Consider the following 18,240-nt stretch of genomic DNA (forward strand, 5'->3'; position numbering starts at 1 on the left):
TATCATTTGTGAAACGGTTATTCCATAACGGTCAACCAACTCGTGATGGCGTCCGTAAAATTTACGAAGGGATGATTTCAACTTCACCATTTGGAACTCTTGATTTAATAGCTTCCTTGTGAGCAGTAACCCTCTATCAAGAAAATCATGATAGGAAATGCAAGCACGGGAATATCGTATCAATTGGGAGATATATACCCATTGAACATTCTTTATATCACACTCATGCCTATGTGGAGCAAAGTTTAAATAATGTGTACTCCGATATGCAAGTTACAAAATCTTGAGATATTTTCAAGATAATTGGAAAGTTCATATTTGTAAAAAGTGAATGAATATATCGATTCTAAAAATAGGTTCAGTTGCAATTACATTTGCTCATATGGTCCTTGAATCGGTAATTTACACATTTATTTTAAATCCAATTTGTTTGCATACATGGTACTAAACCGCTATCGGCAGGGATTGAGCTTGGTTTTCACATGATAAAGACATAACCTTTCAATCAATTTAATTGAAGTCTGGAGATGGCATGTCAGTGGCTGATAATAGTTTATTAATTTATGTATCATTGTCTTTTTGCTTAATTTCTTTTGTTACCTATTCTGACATCGGACTTCTTTTAAACTGAGTTTGATTGTGCGTATTGGTTTTGTGTTAGTCAAATTATTCAAATATAAGGAAAGTATATCTCCCGCATGCAAAGCCATGGCTTTGGCTATAATCGTTTTTCCTTTTAAGTTTATAGCTCTTCGTATTGTTAACAAATTTTGGATTTTCAAATAATTCAGACCTCGCAAATCAATGAAGAGGCATTAATTGATGAAATGCGCATCTGGTGCAGAAAACTGATACCGTTTATATTATTGCTGTGTGATTGTTTATTTTACTTTAGCTAGAGGTATCAAGTACTTTCCCAAGTCTGAAGCCTCTGTTCTTTGTTAGACTTGTATATATTTTTTAACTTTAGATCATGCATATGTTTTGACGTTTAGTTTGACGTCCATTTTCATTGAACTAGTGCACATTTTTGTTTAGGTTCCAGTTGAAGCCGGATTCCGGGTGCGGGATTTATCGCTGTGTAATGAATACCCATTGGTGGCTTTCTGCTGGTTTCAGCTCTATGGTCGGGTTGTTGTCTCTTGACTCATTCCTTATAACCATTCTCAAGATAATAATCATAATTGCTTTATGCAGTTCAAATTTCACATTATAAAGGTAAAACAATCATCACCCTGCAGTGATCAAATGCATTATATGTTGATGATAACTGCAAATCTGTTTTCAATTCATGTAAAATAATATAGAAAACGAAAAAAAATTAGTCTTTATATCTGCTGACTTCTACAACGGATATATCAAGTTATTTATTGTTCGATATACTTTAAATATTTCACAATAACTACATGCATTACCCGGTTTTTCATTTCAAATTTTGAAGTTGATCTATCAGAGGTATACAGATATGTTTTGGCTGTTCGTCTCCGGATGAAACTATCTTAGATCATATGCGGTTCAGTGTCTTTGATTTCAGTTCCGTTTCTGGTAGTTTCTTCCAACAACATATTCGGATATATGCATTTCTAAACTGCAAATTCATCAATCCATATATGAGAGGGTTTATAGCGCTTCCTATGCATACAGATAACTGGCAAAACATGTGAAACTGCTTCGATAAAACTGTATTCCAGTCCACAATACCAGTAATTGTACATGGAAAATAGGAAAGAGCAAACACTATAAATATTATCAACATCATTCTTGTCATGCGCATTTCTAATCGCTGGTTATGAATACCAAGCGACGAAAGCTGTCGACTCTTCTGTTTTAAACGGTGATGACTTCTCAACGTGGTATGATATATTCTCACATAGTAATAGACAATAAGTACGCATGGAATCACCGCTCTGACAATCATAAGAAATATTTTAAAAAGCTGATTCTTGTGGTCCAGTAATAAATTACATGATACCATCATTGCAACATAACCAAAATTCCCCCAAACGCCTGTCAGCGCTGGAACTAAACATAGGACTGGTACAAACCAAGCAATAGCTAACATTATAGTAATGTTCCTGTTTGTGTACAATGTCTTATAGCAACCTGGATCCAGTACAAGCTTGCATCGATTGTATGCTATCAAGGTTATAGTTATAATTGTCGTTCCTAAAATATAGATGAATAAGTAATTTATTAGTACAACCATTTTTTTTTTATCTCAATTGTCTTCAATAATTACAGATCGTCTAAATTCTTAATCCATTTCAATAATGCAGCATCTACTTTGTTTTTATAACAGCTTACTATGAAGTGCGAAACTACGTCATCTAACAATACAAAATGACCCATTAGTCATGGCATTACTGTATTTTCAATAATTATGATATATGAACCCATTACATGAAATACTTCCAGGATAAATGTTTGTAGAAATGGATCTCAAGTAAAAAATAACGCCGTTAATATAGATTATGTAAAGAAGAAAACATTCCAATAAGAAAAAACCCATAACATTCTATTAAAATATATTGAACCAAAAAATTTGACATCTGTACATCACTGACATTAAGAAAGAAAAACACTTAGGGAAATACTGTCTACATAGAATAAAATTATAGTTTACACCAAAGATAAATTAAATTCTTAATCTACTGTTCTGTTAATCAAATTAGTCGAAAAACACATTAAGACACATTAATTTTGTACGCCAGAATTGCATCACGTTAACATCAAACTCATCAGCGAAGCTCGAATGAAAACAGTTAGATAGCCAAATCAAATATAAAATGATGACATAAGCTATATAGAAATTTGCATTTATATTTTAAAGAAAATAGATCGACTAATACTTTTTTCATACTGGTTTATATAAAGATTATGAATACTGCGTCAGAAATCTGGAAATCATTTGATTTTTGACATGGTGGAAATAACTGTACGTTAGATTATATTTAAGAAAAACATATATCAAAATGTTTTCTCTATCATAGCTGTGTGATAACAAATAGTTACTTTTTTGAGATTTTTTTATTTTAGTTAAGAAATTATTTTTGCCATTATAAATATTAAAAAACCGTTCAACGTCTTGTCTGTTTTCTGTGGTTTTATTGGTTGTCGCTTTTGATATTTGATTTGTTGTTGGTTATTTCGTTGATTTTTTTGTTTTGTTTTTTCTTGAGGTGTGATATTTGAGATTAATACAACTAACCAGTTAATGTGTACCCTAGAAATCCTATAAATTTACATAAATACGTTTCTATAAACCATCCATCAGCTATATATGTATATATATTGAAGGGTAGTACGCATACAACACTAAGCAAATCGCAGACCGACAGGTTCATCACAAAGATATTTGACACTGTTTGCAGTTTCTTTACTTTTCTAATTGCTAACAAAACCATTACATTTCCTGAAATGAAAACATCAAAATCTGGAAATTTTTACAGGACTAACAACGTTTAAAAGATGAAAGTTTTATGAGAAGACACCCGAATTTGACACAACCACATTTTATGTAGCAATTACCACGACGGGTGCCACATGTGGAACATAATCTGCTTACCCTTCCGGAGCAACTGAGATCACCCTAAGTTTTTGGTGTTGCTTAACCTTTAGTTTTCTATGTCATGTGTACTATTATTTGTCTGTTCGGCTTTTTCACTTTTAGCCATGGTGTTGTCAGTTTAATTTTTCGATCTATGAGTTTGACGGTCCCTCTGGTATATGTCGCTCCTCTTTTATGTAGTTTGATTGTGAAGTAAAACAATCCATAGACTATGCGTCTCATTTATTGTATCCATCTACTATAGAATTGTATGTTTTTATTACTAAGAAAATACACATATTAACAAATCGAAAAGAAAAGAATCTTATTTTGATATTTACTATACCTGACCAACATTATTATAATACCGTTTGTGTCATCGTTTAGAAGAAAGGTAGATTTTTCTAAAATCGTTTGAGTTCCGTACGAGAAGCGACTGTTTAAGTGAATTAAACTCGTTTTTGTCCTAGGTATCAATGGCAGATCGATGAGATACATGCTATACAACTTTCAAAATATAATCGTTTTATACATTATGGGCGACTAAATTACACTAATCTGAACCTATTGACGCTATAGATAAATCATTCGAATATTAATAGGAATCTGCAGACGTTTTATTTAAAATGTACAATTAGTCTGACAAATCTCTATGTTGTCTTATCTTGATAGGAACAATATAATTTATGCATTATAAAATTGAACTCAAGTATTATGATTTGTCAAACACATTAAATTTTGATCCAACTTAAAACGATAACATCTTGCATGAAACTACATTAGACAATATTTCAACACGCGATAAAACTATTAAGTTTACTATGTCAACTGCTACGGGAGATATTGATATGTTCTATAATGCATTGAATCAATTATTGGCAATTGTTATAGTGTTAATATCATTAAAATGTCAGCACAAAATGAATTATTCTTTTGCTTTGAGTTTTGTAAGTATATGGATATTATGTCATGTATTTTTGTTCATCATATCCCTTGTCCATTCCTATAAATATACAATCCAAACAAATGTCAATATAACAACTAATTCTGCTGCCCACTATGTCATGGTGGAGCTTATTGAAATCACATATGTCTGATTGTTAACACAGCATTTTTTGAATATACAAGTATGCCAATCTTTTTGTCTTGAGTCCTCCACAGAAACCCCATTTCAAAGAACCTAGAATTGTGTAAAGCTATGTAGTATGCCAACTTGTAAAACTACATCATATACTTAGTGTATACAATAAAGTAAAAGTTAGCATTTCGTTTTATTGACTCGATTTACCTTGAGATAATTTGGGGGAATTTAACATATTGCCATTAAGCCTGTTAATATAACTAATGACAAACTCATTCTCATTCAAACCCTAGACCAACTACAAATTGAAAGATACAAAAAAACATTAGCACTACAAGATTGAAAAATAAATTATCTATTTGAAACCGACAAAGAATGGATATTTAATATGAGACAAGAATGATTGTATTTGTAAATGTTAATTAAAAAAAAAATAGGATATGTTTTTATTTAACTTAATTGATTGTGGCAAGATAAGGTCATATGAAATTTTATACAAGGAAACATAGCAGTTTATCCTTGGACAATTGAGACAAGTCATATCCAGATATAGAACTAGGCCATTTTCAAAGATATATACAATGCAATTACCCCATTTAAGGCGTGATAACCAAAAAGCTTTTCTTAAGAGTTAGTATAATTTCTTTCCTATTTATTCTCAACTACCACATAATTACATCACTTTTATTCTAAATTAATCGTTTCCTGCTAAAGATACCAGAGGGACATACAACTCCTAGATAGAAAATAAACTGACAAAACCATGGCTAAATAAGAAAAAGACAAACAGACAAATAATAGTACACAAGACACAGTCAACATAAACAAGAGTGCGCACACTGAAATGACTCGCTTCTTTACTAACCATTGATTTCACGTTGGTAGTCCTCTATATAAAGCTTTTCTTCAGGTATCAAATAAACTTAACATGATCCAAAAAAATTAAGTCAAAGATAAACTAAACGATAAATACATGTACACCTTTCAAGTATTCAATACACTAATTAATGTTGACCTATTGCTTATAGTTTCTAAGACATAGACTTCACCAAGAAACATTAACATTAACCAATGTGTAACATGAACATTTAGTCAAGGTCAGATGAACCATGACATACAGACATGTATACCTTACTATCTAACTATGCATTTAATATCGTTGTCTTATTGCTGATCGTAACTTGGAAACAAATTTAACCATGAAAACATAAGCTTAACATTGATGAATGAACCATGAAAAAGAGGTCAAGGTCAGATAATACAGACAGGTATATCCTATTCCACAAATAAAGTTGACCAATTACTTATTATTCAAAAAATAAAACACCAAAACTCACATGAAATAAGGTCATGGTCAAATAAAACCTGCGAGACTGACATGTATATCATAAAATATTTTCATACACTAAATATAGTTGACCTATTACATATAGTATTAGAAAAAAAGTACCAAACATTTTAATTTACCACAGAACCATGAAAATGAGGTCAAGGTCTGATGCAGATGACACCTTTCAGTTAGACATGTTCACCTTACAATCATTCCATTCACCTAAGATAGAAGACTTATTGCTGATAATATCTAAGATACGGACTTGACCACCAAAACTTAACCTGTTTCACTGATCCATGAAATGAGGTCGAGGTCAACTGACGGGTATAATGACCTTACCAACTAGGCACATACTGAATATTGCTATCATTTATCTCATAACAAGAAGGAAATTAACATTACAAAAGCCTTTTTTTTCAAGTAGACACTGAACCATGAAAATGAGGTCAAGGACAACTAACAAATGACAGACGACAACTTTGTACCATAAGGCGTATACTATATACAAAGTATGAAGCATTTTAAGGTCTTCCACCTTCTGAAATATAAATCTTTTAAGACGTTAGCTAGAGCCACCGCCGTAGCTGTAGCCGGATCACTAAAGTCGCAGGCTCGACAAAAACTAAAGATTGAAAACAAGAACCCCACAAAAAATTGAAGGTGATCTTTGTTGCACAGGAAGGAGAGAAGCAAAGTATCCTTATTTAATTGTAAAATTCTACATAATAAAATTAACGGTATGTTTACACCAGATGCACATTTAAACAATCAATATATCTTCGGTGATGAACGAAAATATTCCAAGGTTCAAAAGCTAATTTAAACATCAAAGATCTCAGAAAACTGAATTGAAAAAAGTAGAGGCAAACCCTGATAAGGAAGAAGGTCTATGCGCAAGGGAAATGTTTATTTTGAATATTTTCGCCTTCGTGTTGCTTTTGAGATTTATTTATTACATGGCAAAATAAAATAACAAAACACATAAAAAAAATGGGCAAGAACTGCCATATTCCTGACTTGGTACATGCATTTTCAAATACAGAAAATGGTGGATTAAACCTGGTTTTATAGCGCTAACCCTCTCACTTAGATGACAGTATCTGATTACTAGTAGTTGCTACAAAAATCTAAATGCTAATTTCTAAGAAAAGAAGTAAGTTTTTGCTCTACAACAAATGACAAAGTTCACATACCTGCACAACCAGTTGCGATGACAAGTGTGACTAGACCAATTGCAAGGTATACCCATTGATCCCCACGACTCAACAAGATTTCAGCTGTTTGTACGCCAATCTGGCCGCCATCTGACTCGTTGTTTACTGTCTCGTTCATCTAAAGGTAAAGTTTATCTTTCATCAGTAAACTAAACCAACATAGAAACATGTAAAATTGGTTATGATTGGAAAAACGGCATGACTCTTTAAATTCTAACTCAGTTGAATATCATATATATAACTTAACTATTCATATTGCGTTTTATGATCTAAGATATATGCCACAACCTGCTAGAGCATTTGAGTCTATAACAGCTTTTGGTAGGTTATCGTGTTGCTTAATATTTAGTTGAATGTAGTGTTTGTCTCTTCGTCATTTCCTCTTAGCTAAAGAGTTTCTGTTTTACTACATGTCTAGAACTGTAAATTAACGTCATTATACCGCTTGAATAACAGTTATAAAGAGATTAACGTCAGTTTTTTGTTCAATATAGATAAGTTAAACGTAACATTTACCGGCCAATCCATCAGAAAACTATTGTATCCCTATGCCTCCAGTTTGAATTGAAACGTGCAAAACGTCTCGGGTATTCATTGGTGTTGTGACTCGTTTATACAATGGTCTTGGGGATTTCTTGACATTCAATCAAGTGACAAGAAATAGTTGTTGTTTTACGGTATGACGTGTATAGACTGCTATATATGGTATCTATATGAAGAAAAAACAACTTTATGACGGGTTGATTGATTGTCAGTTTTATACAAATCACAATTTTCTAACTTTTCTGTTTATGTTTCATTAACTACGTGTATGTTCCGGCTAACTTTTAATCACGTGATGTCTATGTATGTTCATATTTTGTAAGTTGGTATTAATGATTTTTACAACATGTGTGATAACTGAATTGTTTGGGGATATATATATATATATATATATATATACCTCGTCTAAACATCAACCCAACAATGTTAGATCTGTAAATTTGCTTTCGCAAATTTTTGGTTCTTCCCTCGCCGGGATTCGAACCCATGCTACTGTGATATCGTGACACCAAATCGCCTGCACTGCAGATATATATATATATATATATAAAATGACTGAATAAATAGTCAACGATTAATCTTACAGGGCGATGGATCATGTAATATGATTCTGTACACTACAAAATATAATATATAACAAGTCAACACAGGTACAACATCACCATAAAATAACTATAAAATGAACAAATATTATATATTTCGGATAACAGATATCCTTCTTCAATAATAGCACGATGCCAAATGAATCATGTCAATATAATTATATCATTAGATAAGACTATATATAGATATAGGAAGATGTGGTGTGAGTGCCAATGAGACAACTCTCCATCCAAATAACAATTTAAAATAAAGTAAACCATTATAGGTCAATGTACGGCCTTCTACACGGAGCCTTGGCTCACACCGAACAACAAGCTATAAAGGGCCCCAAAATTACTAGTGTAAAACCATTCAAACGGGAAAACTAACGGTCTAATATATATATATATATATATAAAAAACAAAAACGAGAAACGAGAAACACGTATAAATTACATAAACAAACGACAACTACTGTACATCAGATATATAAAATATGTGAAGACATCAAATTTGAAAATAAGATCAGTTTTGTACAAAAGAAAAATTTCAAAAAATATCCAGCTTTTAAAGTACTAACCAGAAATTCTTAAAAGGACAGATAAGACATACATTCAATAACATATTTCAAAATATTGAAATAAACATTTTATGTAGTACACTTGAACATCAACATTATTTGAGAATTTTCAAGCAATTTTTTAGATAATATAATTATAAGTTTACATTACTTTTATCGGATCATCTTATAATTTTTTAGAATGGACTTGACGGTAATATGGAATTCATTCATGACACAAATAAGGCATGACATCCTATGATATTGTTTCCTATTATCGAGTGTGACATTTTTACTGAGATCGAATCAGCATTGCTGGTATATGCTTACTCTTCAAAGAGGGGCGAAAAGTACTGGAGGGACATTCAAACTTATAGATCTAAAACAAACTGAAAAACAATAGTACACAAGACACAACATAGAATACTAAAGAATAAGCAACACGAACTCCACCAAAACCTAGGGGTGATCTCGGTGCTTGGGAGGGGTACTTTACTCCTGATCCACATGTGGCACCCGTCGTGTTGCTCATAACGGTCAAAAGTGAACCTGAAAGACATAAGGAACATATCCGAAATCATCTGTGAAACGGATATTCCGTAACGGTCAACCAATTCGTGATGGCGTCCGTAAAACTTACGAAGGGATTTTAACTGATGCGTTCAACAAATCGCAAAATTTTGAATTGTTAAGATCCACATCTGATTAACGCCACCTCTAGAATAAGTAGTGTCACAATAACTTTGAAGTCTACATTTGGTTGTTGATGAAATTGATGTTTGTAATTTAGAAAGAGGTTGCGTGGAGCACTTGGCATATCCAGCAATATACCGTTGTTTGTAAGGACACGTATGTAGTTTAAGTATCTAATACAGTGATGGAAGGTTCAGTTCTTTATCTTTGGTTGAAATTCCAAAGGAAATCAGAACAGACCAATGATTATGCAGGATTTTCTCTTTGCTAAGTGTCGTGAGGATATATGTTGAGTTTCCAAGTGAACTGTCAATACATAGTTCATTAATCAGTCAGTTTATCACTTTCTGTAATGAGATTTACAAACAAAAACTATGTTGTTTGGGGCTTTATTTGCGGGAACAACAATATACTTGTCATGGAGGTAGAACAAGTGTCTTACAAAATTTTGGGTCTTTACAGATTAATGTAGAATGGCTACGTCATATTTGGTACCTGGATTTGACTCTCTTTTTAATCAATTTATGTAATTTGAAAACTTTTTTTGACTTAGTTGGGGTTTTTCCGCATGGCATTGACAGTTGCCTTCTATTTATGAATTTGAATAAGCCTTTGATATTTTCCGTCTCTCTTTTATTTGTGATATAAAATTGTATTGAGCGAATCAAATCGTAAAACGATAGATAAAGTTGAAAACTTAAAAAAGAGACCAATTATGTTAAGTAAGACAGTATTTGTATTTGATTTCTTGACTCGATGGTAATACTAAACGGCAGTTAACAATAAAACTGCAAGCACATCGGTGTTTGGGGTCAAATTAAACGAATGAATATGGATATAATGCTTAGTTTACGAATGTATAAACTTAATCCATACTGCTGAATAAATCGTATAACAAAATTAAAAGTGCTAAAGAAAAAAATAAAGTTATGAACTATCAAATACTTAAGATTAATCACATAATGTGTTTCTGACATTTCAACAAATTTTCTCGGATAACTTGAACTCTTCTTTATCGGCAAAAAGGATTAATTGTACTTTTGAAAAATAATTCAGTTCACAACATGATTATAAACATTATCTTAAAGTTTATACAGATCGTTATGTAAAAGTTATACGTTGATGACGGATGTAAAGCAGTGGGAATTTGTAATGAAGTGTACGATACAATACAATATCATTATACGTAAAATGTACGCTAGTCACGTCTGCTTATTACCTTTAATTAATTGATTGTTGGTTGCCTCACTGCCAGTGGCAAATATGTTATGCATGGTCAAGAAGAGCTCCTGGTTGAGTATTTTTGTGGATTAGTCCATCTCAGATTTATAATTTAAATTAAGTTGAAAGTAGTGTATCGATGTTCAAATATTGCGAATCAATTAAGAATAGAAGAATCAAGAAAAAAAATTTAAAAAAAATGGCGGAATCGCAGGAACTCTTAAAGCGGCGGAATTCATTTCGTCTACAGAGTAACTATAAGCGTCACTTGCTATATAAGTAGAAATGAAGATATTGAACTTCACATTAAATGATTTTTGCCTAGTTGATGAATATTTACAAATGGATTCGTGCATTAAATCGGACGGAAACAGGTCAAGAAATTATTCAGTTAGTTCGTTTAATTTCTTGACTACCTTCAGAACTATTTCCTATGTTGCTAACTTGGTTAGTATTACAGTGTAACTATTTGGTTACCATGTTGATGATGTATGTTTGTTATTTTTTTTAAATACAATACTAGTATCATATTTTGGTAACTTATTACTACAATATCAATTAATTCTTTTAGCTACTCGATATAATAATGTTTTATTTGGAAACTGAATAGTACAAATATCAAGAAAACAAAAATAAAATTGGCGGAATCGCAGGAACTCTTAAAGCGGCGAGATTTATTTCGTCTACAGAGATACTAAGCGTCACTTGCTATATAAGTAGAAATGAAGATATTGAACTTCACATTTTTGCCTAGTTGATAAATATTTACATATGGTTTCGTGCATTAAATCGGACGGAAACAGGTGAAGACATTATTCGGTTAGTTCCTTAAATTTCTTGACTACTTTCAGAACTATTTCCTATGTTGCTTACTTGATTAGTATTACAATGTAACAATTTGGTTACCATGTTGATGATTTATGTTGGATTTTTTTAAAATACAATACTAGTATCACAATTTGGTAACTTAGTACTACAATATCAATTAATTTTTTTAGCTACTCAATATAACAATGTTTTATTTTGGAAACTGAATAGTACAAATATCATTAATAATTCCAATTTTGATACACCATAATGATAAATTTTAGATACTTAAATAGTGTAATGAATTGTATAAACCTTTGGTGAACCGCTAACACAGAAAAAGCATAAAGAATGCAGTTTACTATATCAAAATAATCAAGCAACTTAAATCTTCACATCTCTAACTTAATTGAATAAGATCACATACCTTATTTTTGCTTGAATATACATGCATATGTATTTTTTTTAATTAAAAGATCCAGTGATATACTCAGTGATGACACGTGCTTCTTAAAACTGAACTAAAACACTTTACATTTATCATAAGAATTTATATATTTAAAGTTCAGTTAAGAGTGAAATGTTGATTTTTATAAATATAGTCCTTCTTCCATCAACATTTCTTTAAATGTGTATTGCTTTGGAGAGTAAAGGAACAATACAGCACTGTATCTAGAAGTGAAATGTATAATTCATAATGACGTCAATTACCGTCTTACATTGATTACACAACCCGTACAAGTTTATAATGTATCGGTATGATCCATTAACGATGGTCTTGATACTACGAGAGTTGGAAATGTTTATATTGTAGATGTACGACTTTTCAATAGGTTGAATTATATTGTTTTCGATAGACTTTTTCTTAAAAGCTGGGTGGCTATAAACTCTGTTTAACAAAGTTTAAGAAAAAAAGCTAATAACAAAAAAACGAACTCCAAGGGAAATTTAAACAGAAAGTCTTTTATAAAATTGTAAAATCAAAAGCTAAAACTCATCTCATATTAGGACTATCATGATGTATTATTTGAAAAGTTAATAATAACATAAACGGTATCATTTTTTCTGCACCAGATGCGCATTTCGAGAATCATTCAGTCTCTTCAGTGAAGCCGGATGCCCAAATATCTGTATATCCTAAGCTAATTACAAAAAGAGCCAAATGGAATAGCCAAAGTAATAAAGGCTATTTTTGAACAAGGTCTATATATCTAAGATCATCTAAGAAAGAACTTTCTTTTTTAGAAAATGACGATATGATCTTTGACATAACCTTGGATAATCGACTTGAATACCAAATGAGTTGGGAAATGTAATGGGTAATTTCCATTCATCGTTATTTTCTGCTGTATGATGTATGCAATGAAATGTTATCTGGGTTTTGTCTATAGTACTGGACAGGATAAAGCTTAACTCATTCTAAGTATGTCTTTAGTTGAAACAAAGATAAATTCTACACAACTTTTTGAAAAGAAGTGCTTTAACAAAAACTATTAGGATAAAATCCATGGTGGTATTACACATAAAGGCCTAATCAACTTGAAACGAATCGCGGATCCAGTATTAGAAAATCCATTGCATTACACAAATATAAGGTGTGATCGGGTTTTTTTATTATTATAAATCCATATGTAAATCCATTTATCCGGATTTAGAGTGATTTCTCGCAATTTGAACGCGCGTCTGGCGTTTTAAATTATAATCCTGGTACCTTTGATGATAACTATTTACACCACTGGGTCGATGCCACTGCTGGTGAACGTTTCGTCTAAACTACAAAACCAACTTATATGATTAGGGATTCATATCAATCTTTCAATTTTGAGATTTATACTAAATATACAGAACCTGACGAAATGGTACTACACAGAAATGTAATATTTGCGATGGATAATTTGGAATCATCACCTTTAAAAATGTTTACAAAAACACTGAACTCCAATCTAAAGGGGGAATAGAGGGATATAGATTTTAATTGGACAAAAACTGTCCTGAAATCATTAGACGACTCATTTCAGCTCTTGCTCTTTAATGCGGGGTTCACACATTGCCGATTATTGCTCCCGTTTGAGATCGGACCGCGATACGACACGAAAAGTGAAAAAGTCGGATAAGTATCCTCAATTATCTGGACTGTCCTATTATTGTCTGGACGCAGTCGTTTTAGTTCGTAACAGATTCCTACTGGTCGGGAAGGGTCCGAATAGTTCGGCAAAGCACCCCGATAGTTAGGTGCGTCTCGTAACATTCGGGTAAACTCAGCCGATTTTGTCTAGTCGGATTACAATCGTGTCTATGTCGTGACAGATTCTGCTGTATCGGATCGAATTCCTAACAAAGTTCTGTGTATTCGGGATGGTGTCCTGTGTAACGGGTATGATCTGGAGAAATTTTTCATTGCTGTTTTTCTGCCGATTGAGTGCAGATTGCATCCAAGTCTTGTCGATTGCGAACCTTTTTTGCCGAAACCGTTCCGAAACAGTTTCGTTATTAATTCTAAATTCAACAATGATACCCACGTCAGAGTCCCGACAATTATACAGAATACAATACGACTGAGACCAGACAAAGCCGTTTGCAATACGATAAGATTTACCACTTCGTACCCAACATAGCTTAGATATTGATGAAATAACGGAGGATGAGATTAAGGACATACTCAAATCTTTGGAAATTGGTAAAGCATCCGGTGAAGATTGTATTAGTCATCAAATCCTGAGATATACTGCTAATAGTGTGTGTGTACCTTTATCATTTATATTTAATTGTTCAATGAGAACTTCCAAATTTCCAAGTTGCTGGAAAGATGGTAATGTTTTAGCTTTTTTTTAAAAAGGGGATAAATCGATGGTTTCAAACTATCGTCCTATTGCATTGTTACGTTGTGTGGGTAAAGTTTTTGAAAGAATAGTTTATAAACATATTTTTAATTTCATTTTTGAACTCAAGCTATTGTATAAATTCCAGTCAGGTTTCGTTCCTGGTCATTCAACATTTCATCAAATGATTGAGATTTATCACAGAATTTGTTTAGCTATGGAAGATAAAGAAATTATGTGTATGATTTTTTGTGATATATCGAATGCTTTTGACCGACTTTGGCATAAAGGTCTATTAGAAAAAATCAAAACTTATGGCATAAAAGGCAACTTATTGGGTTGGATTGAAAATAATAGGAGACAGAAAGAACTTCTAAAAAATTCTGAATCTGCATTTGGAACATTAAAAGCAGGTGTGCCCCAAGGCTCAGTGCTTGGGCCTTTATTATTTCTGATGTTTATAAATGATATAGCAGATGAAATTCAATGTTTAGTTAAGACTTTTTGCCGATGATAGTTCACTCATGTATTCTTCGAATAATGCTTTAGATATAGAAAGGAGATTAAATGAGGTTCTACAAACATTAAATGATTGGTCAAAACAATGGCTTGTAGATTTTAATCCTCAGAAAACAGAATATATGGTTTTTACCGTAAGTATTCACAGCCTATTTATTTGAAATTTAATGGAGAATTGATTAAAAAGGTTGATGACCATAAACATTTGGTGTTACTGTTTCTAATAATTGCAAGTGGTCAGTACATACAGATAACACTTGCTGTAGTGCCACTAAACAAATTTTTGTTCTGAGAAAATTGAAATATATTCTCAACAGAAACAATCTTAATAAGATATATCTTGCATACATACTTCCACTTTTAAAATATGCATGCGAGCTATGGGATGGATGTTGTGTTGAGATTCTGAAAAAATTGAGCGCTTGCAGTTTGAGGCAGCCAGAATTATAACTGGGCTTCCGCAATTTGCAAGTATAGAATCCCTCCTTTTTGAAACTGGATGGGAAACTTTGAGTTCTAGAAGAAATAGACGCAAATTATGTTCATTTCATAAAATACACAGCAATAATGTTCCAGAATATCTTATGGATTGTATCTCGAATTATACAGATGATAATAATTATAATACTAGAAACCGTTCTCACTATAGAGTACCGAGATGTAGATTGGACATATTTCCCTTCTTCAATTCGAGCATGAAATTTATTACCATTAGATATAAGATCCATACAAATTATCATCTTCAAATTTCAAAAACACCATCCGGAGAAATGATATTTCATTTTTTGTACCTAAATATTATTTCATTGGAAACAGGATGGAAAATATACTACATACAAAATTACGACACAGATGTAGTCCTTTAAAAGCTGATTTATACAGAGTTAATTTAGTAAATGACCCAAGTTGTGAATGTGGGTGTCCGTTATAAGATTCAATTCATTTTTTCTTAGAATGTCCACTCTACATAAACTTTAGAAATCAGCTCTTTAAAAGCATTCAACACTTAGCTGATATATCCCTAGAACATATTTTATTTGGAACAGACGAAATAACTGTTGAACAAAACACAATCCTTTTCAGAAATGTACATAGTTATATACGCCATACAAAAAGATTCTTTGATTAATATTGCTGTATCTTAAAATGTACTCGTATCCAAATGTTATACTGTTTAAACATAATATAAAATTGTATATATTTTTCATATTGTACTGAAATATATATAAATTGCTGCAATCTTGAAATTTTGTATATTGTACTTATATGGAGAGGATTATCTTAAGTTGTTATAACTTGTATCCAATCCTATTGTATATTTAGACAATACAATATGTTTAAACTAATACGATAGAGCGGACCGTGATAGGATTACGTCCCGACAGTACCTGATCATCCCGAGTATGCCGACTGTTTTCGAACGGATAACTTCCGTCAGCGTCGGTTCACTGTCTTGTCACTATCTGATCTGATTACATTCGGTAGAATCGGGACGCAGTCGTGACAGACTCGGTCGAATTTTACCTGGCGAAAGATACAATTCGGATTAGAAGCGGATTATCGGGATAAATTCGCTGAAAACGTTGAATATCGACGCTTCCTGAACAATATCTGATTGTTGTCGTGATTAAAGTTTGAATTTCCATCCACGATTCATAGCTAGGATCTTGATCAGACTTTTAATAAATTTTAATCGGGAATGGTCCTGTCAAGGACCGGCAGTACAAATCGTGAATGTTTGACCACAGCTTAATGACGATTTTTATCAATTGCTAGTGTTTTTGATGAATACGTTCGTCGACTTGTTAATGGAGTACTCGCTATTAAGTGATGATTTTTACCAGTTTAAATGCATTTATTTGAGTATCTTCAAAACTACAATATATTGATACTTCCAATAAGAAATATGTTGATCAAGACAAGATGTACAATTAAGTTAATTTTTGCGGAAATATAAAGAGTGATTTCCCTTAAATGAATATATTGTTACCCTGTTTTTGTGTTTTGGGCAATAACTAAATAAAATGGAGAAGATATGCGAATAGAAAAAAAATTGCATCTATGCAAGATCAACAAAAACAACGACTCGTGATGAAGTCTAATCTAGTCTGCAATGGTGGAGAATGTCCATGGCTAAAGAGGTAAGTGACACATTATTTTCAGAGCCTCTAGTTAATATGGTACAAACTCATAACTTGATTTATAACTTGCCATGGTGTAAACTATTTAACAAATATCAAATAACTATCTTCAAGCATGACAAAAAAAGTGTGGAAAAAACTATTTAAGTGAAAGTCCAATGGCCATTACTCAAAAGAGTACAAAATCAAAAGACCGAAGTAAAATTCTAACTCAATCTGTAATTCTTCATGATAAAATATATACCAATTATAAAATCGGTATCTTCAAACATGACGCAAAAAAAGACTATAAAACACATTATTTAAGTAAATTATTTTGTGTCTATAACTCTGCACAAAATCTTCAGACTGTAACAAATTATTAAATAATTATATTCAAGCATGAAGTAAAAAGGGTGGACAACTGATATGCCGGACTATAGAATGGACAAGGACAGACAGAGTGCAAATCTATAGTCCCCTTCAACTTCATAGGTAGAGGACTAAATATATGTTCTTAAAACAAGACCTAACCTACTACAATTACTGGTACAGATATCAAATCAATGACCTAACTCATTTAGATATCTGATGTGTACATTATCAGATGACCTTGCACATAGAAATATCCGCTGCATAAATCATCAGATTTAGTTTTGAAATAGCTGGAATGTTTCCTTTTCTGGATGTATACATATTTTATTGTGTTTGTCCTGATTTTATGTTCCCACCTCTTTTCTTTTCTATCAGTGCTGACCCAAAAAAAATATGCATAAACATACATATTCTGACATCAGACTTCTCTTGAATTGAATTTTAAATGTGCATATTGTTATGCATTTACTTTTCTACATTGGCTAGAGGTAAAGGGGGAGGGTTGAGATATCATAAACATGTTTAACCCGCTGCATTGTTGTGCCTGTCCAAAGTCAAGAGCCTTTGGCCTTTTTTAGTCTTGTATTATTTTAATTTCAGTTTCTGTGTACAATTTTGAAATTAGTATGACGTTCATTATCACTGAACTAGTATATATTTGTTTAGGGGCCAGCTGAAGGACGTCTCTGTGTGCAGGAATTTCTTGCTAAATTGAAGACCTGTTGGTGACCTTCTGCTGTTGTTTTTTCTATGGTCGGGTTGTTGTCTCTTTGACATATTCCCCATTTCCATTCTCAATTATATATATATGTAAAACAATTACTCAA

At 32.2% G+C, this 18,240-nt stretch overlaps 1 protein-coding gene across 3 annotated transcripts; it reads right to left on the reverse strand.

Moving 5' to 3' along the window:
- Nucleotides 1-363: 363 nt before the first annotated feature.
- LOC134706599 (G-protein coupled receptor moody-like) lies at nucleotides 364-12,214 on the reverse strand. 3 transcript variants are annotated; one of them, XM_063565675.1, is made up of 4 exons: nucleotides 12,008-12,214; nucleotides 7,155-7,293; nucleotides 3,209-3,412; nucleotides 364-2,166 (listed from the first exon to the last, which is right to left on the reverse strand). In XM_063565675.1, the coding sequence occupies exons 1-4, from the start codon at nucleotides 12,032-12,034 to the stop codon at nucleotides 1,505-1,507; spliced, it is 1,032 nt and encodes a 343-aa protein (XP_063421745.1). In that variant the 5' UTR covers nucleotides 12,035-12,214; the 3' UTR covers nucleotides 364-1,504. The 3 variants fall into 3 exon arrangements, with proteins under 3 accessions (XP_063421745.1, XP_063421756.1, XP_063421766.1); XM_063565686.1 differs by lacking the exon at nucleotides 12,008-12,214 and adding an exon at nucleotides 7,692-7,788; XM_063565696.1 differs by lacking the exon at nucleotides 3,209-3,412.
- Nucleotides 12,215-18,240: the final 6,026 nt, after the last annotated feature.

The sequence above is a fragment of the Mytilus trossulus genome, chromosome 1 (assembly GCF_036588685.1).
Source record: "Mytilus trossulus isolate FHL-02 chromosome 1, PNRI_Mtr1.1.1.hap1, whole genome shotgun sequence".
Classification (NCBI taxonomy): Eukaryota; Metazoa; Mollusca; class Bivalvia; order Mytilida; family Mytilidae; genus Mytilus; species Mytilus trossulus.